At 42.9% G+C, this 8,897-nt stretch overlaps 1 protein-coding gene across 1 annotated transcript; it reads right to left on the bottom strand.

Annotated features, from left to right (window-relative positions):
- Window positions 1-36: 36 nt before the first annotated feature.
- On the bottom strand, window positions 37-2,665 carry ptger4c (prostaglandin E receptor 4 (subtype EP4) c). The gene is made up of 2 exons (XM_034613455.1): window positions 1,657-2,665; window positions 37-1,534 (listed from the first exon to the last, which is right to left on the bottom strand). The coding sequence occupies exons 1-2, from the start codon at window positions 2,509-2,511 to the stop codon at window positions 944-946; spliced, it is 1,446 nt and encodes a 481-aa protein (XP_034469346.1). The 5' UTR covers window positions 2,512-2,665; the 3' UTR covers window positions 37-943.
- Window positions 2,666-8,897: the final 6,232 nt, after the last annotated feature.

The raw sequence follows: 8,897 nt of genomic DNA, 5'->3' as shown, positions 1-8,897 counted from the left end.
TTCATCTCCAACCAACAGAGCAGGTAATGTCTTTAGTGTCACTTTATTCTCTGCACAGACCCACCAACAAATCCAGCAAACACCTAAACACCACCGCTTAAACCAACAATAAATATATATATATGTGTATATACATATTTTTGTTATTCTTTAAAAACTGATAGGTTTACTTTGGCTGTTTACAAGTGCACATATCAAAACATCGTATGGAAATGTGCAATACAAATCAAAATTTGACATGGTTTCAGGAGGTCTACATTCAGTTGTCCCTGCATCATGCAACACTGTGGAATGGCATCGAGCAAATTAGGAGCATTCAAATAAAAAAGTATGAGATTCAGTGTAACGACCACACATCAGGAAAAAACACGTTTTCCAAATGGCACATATGAATTCATAGAGTGTATCAAACTCTTAGTAGAGTCACACATTTGTACCCACAGGGTATGATGATAATACTTAGCATACATTTCCAATGGTTGGAAATGGTCACCACAGGCTTCATCTAATGCTGACTGTGGACTTTCAGTAGAAGTTAGAAATCAGATCTTTCTACAAGTATCAGTGATACTGTGCAACTTTTGATATCTACTAAGTTAACTGTGAACATAATGATACAAGTTAAGTTGAGGTGGAATCCTGCGGTTTCCTGGGCCTCATGTGAACGAACACACGTTTCTGGTTGATGTGAAATAGATGTTGGAAATATAAAACTAGATGTGTCATCCTGCACAATCAGCTGTGTTAAATTTTCCTTTAAAACATTCAAACTAAATGCACAGACCTTTCTGCAGCATTAAATCATACAATAGATGTGTAGTTTACAGTTTATCACGGACAGCATTGATATTTCTCAGTTAAATGAATAAGAACCACTTTGCTGTGGAGACAGAGTAGCTGCCAGACCTTTAAATATTTCTAAACATGTGCTGACAAATGTCCATCAGAGACATTTCTGTGACTGACAGGAGCTCGGTGTGCTGAACGTGCACGTGACAATGTCCACTCTCTGCGCAGAGAGCGGCTGTGTCGAGCTGCGTCCTGGAGAAGACTTGGCCGCCACCTCCTGTTGAGGATCCGCCGATACTTCCTCATCACACCCGAGGATGGTGGTCGACTCCACGCTGAACGGGTGGAAGTTGACCCGGGCGGTGTCGTACTCCCACGCTTGTCTCATGGCGAAGTCTGTGAACGTTTGATTCCTGATGGACGCCTGGTGCTCCAAGTCGTTCCTGTAGCTGGCTGTGCGTAATGACGCGTAACTGGTGTCGTTGCTGTTTAAAGTCGGAGGGGAGTGTTGACCGTCTACCCAGCCCCTGTTGCCTCTGCGACCATCCCTGACGTGGGCCACCGTCCTCTTCAGCCCCTCGCAGCCCTTCAGCAGCAGGTTTTTCCGGCACAGAATGTAAACCCAGGGGTCTAATATGGGGTTGAATGAAGCGAAGCGGATGGCCAACAAGTCGCTTCGGTAGTCAGGCTTCCCCCCAGCAGACATATAGGCAGGGTCATACAGCTGGTTGACGAAGATTCGCACCTGTCAGGTAAAACACGAGGAAAGAGAAAGTCAAAGATTATGTTATAATATCAAGTGAAAGAATAACTAAACGTGTTTGGCACATACGTCGTGTGTAAAGACAGTTGGCTTATAGTTCTCACCACTAAAGGGATGGAGCAGACCAAGAAAACGATGGTCATGAAGATCAGCAGCCAGAACATTTGGATCTCCGCCGCAGAGGTGACCGACGGCAGCCGGGGGAAGAGGCGACGTGAACCTCCCTGATCACACGACTCCGTCCGGACTATCCCCGTCCTCTGGTTCATCCCCACCAGCGACCTGCACACCGCCAAGTTGCAAAACACTGTCACTGCGATCAGCACCAGCATCACGCCGCCATACAGGAAGGAGTAGCAGGCTCCCAGTGGATCGATCGCCCTCCAGTTCAGAAAGCACCAAGTCCCGGGAAAGTGTCTGACGTGCTGCCCGAAGCCAAAACTGGGCATAATGCACAAGACGATGTTAGCGAGGTAGGTAACCAGGAGCGCAAAACGCGCCATCGTCCGGTCTATGTGCTGGGAGTAGAAATACGCATGGTTTATGGCCAGGTACCGCTCCACGGCCATGGCGCACAGGATGGACATACCGGCTGAGCCGAAGAAGAGCATGGAGAAGGAGAAGAAGTGGCAGAGCAGCGCACCTCCAGGCCAGCGGTTGGCGATGTATGTGGCGATCACCACCGGGCTGGTGAAGCATGTGCCCAACAGGTCCGTGATGGCCATCCCGCAGACCAGGGTGTAGAAAGTGGTTTCCTTCTGTTCCTTTTTGGAGATGCACAGCACGGCTATGGCGATGAGGTTCCCCAGCACCCCCACTGAGAACATCGTGGCTGAAGTGACCAGAGACTTGGACTCGAGCCGGAGCGCACTGTGGTTGTGGCTGAGAGAGAGTGAAGGCTGCAGCGGCTCAGAAACATTCGCGTTCAGTTCTCCAAACGCTAGAGAGTCGTTGATCATTATTACAATCAACAACGCGCAGTGGGTGAAAGTGCAAGAACTTTACAAGGAAAGCGAACGCGTTGTAGAAATGCCCAGTGACACAAACTCAACCACCATGAAAACAATCCTAAAGTGCACCACACTGGAGTGAATCTTGTCCTTGTCCTGTTTCCAGAAGCGTCTCTGTGCCTCGATGCGCCCACATGAAGGTGTGTCTGCAGCCTGTGTTTACACCGCTCTGTGCTGCGGGGTTTTTAAGCGATGTGCTGGTGTCAGGGCAGTGACGTGCGGGCTGTGAGCGCGGTCACCGAGGTTTCCCAGGATCACGTTTGTGTAGCCTGTACGTGTCAATGTTCAACACTTCTCACTGCGCGCCACGTCTCAGCCTCAGGGGTCAAATACCAACAGCTCAATAAACCCAAAGAGCCAAACTCCAACATCTGGGATCATTCAGCACAAAACTCCCAAAAGCTAATGAGCCCAGAGTTGCTTTGGATTTGCCCAACATTACATTTTCATAATGAATAACCACAAAGTGTATTCTGGATTGCTAGAGTTATATGGAGAGTGCATATTAACAACTGAGAGGAGAGATGTCTTTTAATATATGAACTAAGGAAGGACACTCAGAGAGTACATACCTCCACCAAGGAGGTATGTAGGTATTTGGCCACTTTATCACAATATAGCCCTAAGTATCAGATCAGATACATATACCATTTACACTGTAATGATCTGTTAACTTCTTAGATTAAAAGCAGTGAAATAATCCTTCTCTGATAGAAATTAAATACATATTTGTTACCATACAGTTACTGAATAAAGATGAGCCCCCCAATATACTTGTTTGATTCACAAAAGCTGGATCATTATCCATATCTGTACAAATGTTAACACCAGAGAAAATCTGGAAAACACCCTCATAATGTAAAAGGAAGTTTAAAAAAAAATCCACACAAAAATTCAATGGCTTCTTCTCTGTCACATAACGCGCCCTTCCTCCAAGTTTCATGGCGATTTGTACTGAAGTTTTTGAAGTGCAGATGAAAACACAACTTCACTGGCAGAGGTGATTAAGATAAGGTAACTTATCCTAAGTGCATCATAACATGGAAATGTTGATCAGATAGAAATAAAATCAGTTTCTGGAACCTTATGTGGCACAACGTTAAAAGCAAAACCATGGGATTGGTGTCACAAATCGTGTCACAACTTCAGCACCAAGGTCAACGCCTTCACCACAATCAGCACCATGAACAGAGGCAGTGGACACCGCTGCTATAAACCCTGCATTTAACCGTCATCCATAACTGACTGTGGTAGTGGAGCATCGGGGCAAAACAGGAATTGATCAGTTAATGTCCAAGAAGTCGAATGAAAATAAATTAATAGAAAGATATTTAAACAAACTGGGAGTGTTATTTTTGTGCGATTTGAAGTCTAAGTTCAATGAAGTGTGAAATGAGCCTCATCATAACCATCTGCACCTCTACTGCTTCATTCATCTTTTCTCTCACCTCATATATATATATTTTTCATAAGCTCTACACCTCTGTAGGTCTCATGATGCCATTCCATTTCTTTTTTTCATTTCCACTAGAGTTCCTTCAATAAGTCACATTCATATGTCTTCCGGTCCATAAAGCTGATTATAATTTAATGAGTATTCTCATCAATAATTCAGGAATTGTTTGCAGAAATTTAACGGAGGCAGGATTTTGTTTTGAAGATTCTTTATACTCCACTTTAATCTCTGACAGATTCTGTGCTTCCTGAGTTAAGGTGGTGCTGATTACGCACAAACTGAGAGCGCAGATGAAATTTAAAAAATAACATCATACCTGTATCTGCTGCCTGCGCCTCAGGTGTCCTCACAGCATCGATTTGTTCTCAGTGTGTTGTGAAGATGAGTCACGGAATGAACAATAAAGTGTCCAGTGGAAGTTCTCCTGGGGGATTCATTTAGAGTATAACCTACATCATGTGTTACAGCTGTTAATGGTGGACGGTGGAAGAAGATCCTTTTAGCTACTCAATTAAAAGTAACAATACACTGTAAAAAATAAAAATTGTCCCCTGTGACAATTCACATATTTAATTAGATCATTATTACAAATGCATTCATGTTTAATCAACATTTTACTGTAATAATAAATATTATTGTTGATTAAATATGAATAAATACTCAAATAATGTTAAACTTTTTCACGTAGGCCTATTGTTGTGTAAGTCGTATAAATCTGAAACAAACTAAATAGCCTGTTAACTATAAATTAAGTAGAGTTAAAAACACGATACATCTCATGAAAGGTATGAAGTAGCATCAAATGGATATCTCAGAGATAAATGTTTTTATTATATCTTATGTAGCTTGATTACCTGTGTAGTTGTGAGCTGCGCTTCCCACAGTTGATGTTCCATGTGGTCTGTTGTAGTGTTGTTGTGATATGAATTTGAATATACACTAGCATTTTATACACATGGATTAATGCATAGCATGAAGTCATATGGCGCAGATACGCAATTTATTTAATATTCTATAATCAGTAGTACAATACAATATAGTGTAGCGTCTTCATATAGGCCACAGGTGTGCCACTATATATCTTAACTGTACAGTACACTACTATACTACACACACACACACACACAGCAGCAGAGTCTACTCAGTGGAAATTAAAGAATTCATCATAACCTTTGGGGGAAAGCTCTGTCTAATTGTATACTGTGTGTGGGAGGCTGGGGTTCTCCGTCTCTGTCTGTGTAGGTAGATTCTTCTCCTCCTCTCGTGGACTGATGCCTCCTGGGTACGTGTGTGTTTGCAGCTCAGTCTGCCCCCTGCACTGTAACACAATAAGCATTCAGACGTCAGTGGCTCTGATGCCCACACATAGAAATACATACTCTCTCTCTCTCTCTCTCTCTCTCTCTCTCTCTCTCTCTCTCCATACACACACACACACATACACACATAGTAGTGTCTTTATGACTTAAGAGGACATTACGTTGACTTACATTCATCTCCTGGAGACTTACTCTAACCTTTATATAACTACCACTTTACTCATCCTGACCTAGTCCTTAAGCTGAACCTAATCCTGAACCTAAACCTAAATTCAAAACTAAACCTAAATCTAAAACGTTGTTTTAAGATGAGGACTTGTATTTTTCTTAAAGAGGACAAGGCCCCATGATGTAAACAGATTAAGGTCCCCACAGCATTATTATTAGCTGCACTACACCCATCTTCCTCTCTCTCTCTCTCTTGGAAGGCCGCCCACATAGTAATACAGAAGGGGTTTAATATGGATTTCTCATATGTGTGTGTGTGACTGTAACTGTTCTTCTCACCTCTATAGAGCAATATGATCTTTAGGGATTCTCTTTTCATATAACAGGACTTTTCTTGGAGCCTTTAATCAAGTGTCCTTGTAGGAATGTGCTGTCAGGAGAAATGCTGATACACACACGTTTAGTGGGCTCCAAACAATCCTACACGCATCTGTCAAAATCTGCAGCAATTGTACAGAGTCACATTTCTTAACACCTTAGATATATTTTTACATTAAAATCCACACATTTTCCCTGAGAAATGAAGAAAAAGGTCAAATGGCTTGGTAATGCAATGTCAAAGAAAGTGGTGAGAAATCCGGGGATGTGACCTTTTAACTGGATCCAGAGTCAAATCTAATGGTCTGAGCCATAAGTCTCCTCCTGCTATTTAAGTTCCTCCTTAGCTGTGGTTGTAACAGGAGCTTTGCAAGATTCTCACTGCTTATTATGTACAAAACACCAATTATTGATTTTCTGTCTTGAGGGAAATGAATATAAGTTAGGTATTGATCAGCAGGTAATCAGGTCACACGTGTTATTATACCGGCCCGACTGTTGGCATGCAATTAAAACAATTCTTTTGTTTCATGTTAATTAGATATCAAGTGATCTGAATGAAAATGATCCCAGTGATGACCTTCACAGTTAAAATGAAAGAAACGTGTTTGCAAGGCTTATCCCAAACCCATACAGCACCATGTTTTCTGTCTAGTACAGGTGTTATGGTTATGGTTTTAACGTTTTGGGAAATACACTAATTGGCTTTTTAGCCAAGAGTTTGATTAGAATTATTACCAAACTTACCAGAAAATATGAGCCTTTGAACAAACATCAGCGTGGTTAGGAACTACCTCAAATGACAGAAACCATCTTTGAGAAAAATGTGAATTTTTAGTTTGTACCATCCATTAACATGGAGGAAGTGGGATGTTTGATGTGTACTGCTGCTAAGAGACGATCGAGATTCTTTGGCTTTACATAAGGGAAGCAGTCATGTCGTACACAGTCCATGGTTGGATGTGGTGACTGCCTGAAGACTGAAACCCACCTCTTGGACGCCCACGCTTTGCATCGCCGCTGTTTCAACAGACCTGCAGTTAGTCACAGCAGAGAACTCCCAGTAGAACATCTCGAGTTTTTAAAAAGCTTGGACTTCTCTCGGTCTGCAGATAAACTCCTGATTCTCCTCTGAAGTATGTGAGCGCCTGAAGGATTAAGAGCTTGTTAGGAAGCCCATGTATAGAATCCCAAGAACAGAGCAGCAGAACAAAAAGAGAGGAAGGTGCACCAGGAGAGTCTTTATTTAGTTTTTGGTGTTTTTATGTCTTAGTCTGAGAGCTGTGGCCAGAAGCATTATGTTTTGAAGTTGTCCATCCCTCAGTTCAAATTACGGCTACATTCCTACATTTCTTCTCCCATTGAAGACATCTTTCAAAGTCTTCATTTCATTGTGTCTGGACAGACATGGATGTACATTGCAGATGAAGGGGTGGGCGCCTTCAACCTCGGCACAGTATTTATAGCAGTCACACTCCCATCATTCAGTCACACACACACTCCTGAGGGGGTAACATATTGACGGTGAGTTTCCTTCCTGGGTAGAGTGACTGAATGAGGTGCGGCAATGACGTCTGCGTCGCCGCTGTAATTCGATGGTGATGGTGATGCTACTGTCTTTATGTCGTCACGCTGCTCAGTGTGTGTGTGTGTGTGTGTGGGGAGGGGGATGGACGACGACGTCTCTCCGATGTCGTCATCCAGCTCTAACTGATCTTTCTACTTCCACCACTGTTTCTTCCAATCACACCGCGGCTCCTGCTGCAGGCTGCCAAGCTCATTACACTGGGGAGGCTAAAGCTCATTTCGACCCTCTACCCTCGCCTTCAATTTGCCTTTCCTTTTTCCTCCTTGGACTTCTCTCTTTTGTCTCTTGTCCTTCCATTTAATGTATGACTTAATTTTCTCTCTTTTCTTTTTTAAAATTATGTTTAGTGGTATCAGCTTGTTTATAAGGCTGTTATTTATTTTTTCCAGCTGGTACATTACAAATGAATAACATCTGTTTTTGGAGGCCTGCTCTGGGGTCTATTAAACACTACTGGTGTGATATACCCCAGGAGCAATAGATATCTGTTCCTCCCACATACACAAACGCACACACACACATACACAAAGACACAATCACTTGACAGTTGTTTTCTCATGTACTTCTGAATGCTAACATCCCACACATGTCCTGCTACATGTCAGTGTAGGTCAGCCGTGTGTTTGTATATATGCAGTGCATGTGTGTGCATCCCACACATCTCCATCATTCACCTCGTCTCTGCTCCTCAGCCTGGAGCTCAGTGCAGTGTAAGTGGTATATTCATTGACCGCCACTTCGCAAAATGTGTTCAAAAGGTATTTGAGTTGTGTCGAACTGAATGAATTGGCAACAATATCGCTGATAGACAGTTCTGACATTAAGCTGCACATAGAATGAACGAAAATACATCAGACGTCAACTCAAAAACTGTCTGTGGAGGTGTATTGGGGATTTTAGAGATACTAGTGAGCAGTGGCGGCTGGTGATAAAATGTTTTGGGGGGTTGCAGTTTATTTATTTATTTATTTTTTGGTGGGGGGGGGGCAAACAAACTGAAGCCAGACTCAACAAAAACAACACACCACACAATGTGCCAATCCTGTAGCCTTCATCGAGCTGCTGAGCAATGCTAAGCCTTCTGCAAAAGTGCAGCCTCATTGTGTCGAAGTGACTGTGGCAGCTTTCATGCCGTTTGCATTTTTCAGAGAGATGTTTTAGGTCTTGCACCCCCATCGTCACACTTTGAAACAGCAAACAGGGGAAGCAATGAAAGGCATTACTTACACCACATCCAGTCAGCCACCTCTGTTACTCATAACAGGAGCGGGAGAAGCCAAAGTCGTCATATCTTTGCCGGTCATCTCGCAGCCGAAGTAACTCACTTTCATTTGCCTGGTGCCCCGCACAACAGCTTACGGTCTACCAGGAGCATTGTACGGGTCAAATATTATTATATAATTAAATTATGTTCAACATTTTTATG

The sequence above is a fragment of the Hippoglossus hippoglossus genome, chromosome 17 (assembly GCF_009819705.1).
Source record: "Hippoglossus hippoglossus isolate fHipHip1 chromosome 17, fHipHip1.pri, whole genome shotgun sequence".
Taxonomy (NCBI): domain Eukaryota; kingdom Metazoa; phylum Chordata; class Actinopteri; order Pleuronectiformes; family Pleuronectidae; genus Hippoglossus; species Hippoglossus hippoglossus.
The sequence above is the reverse complement of the archived record's forward strand: the minus strand, read 5'-3'. Positions and strand labels throughout refer to the sequence as shown.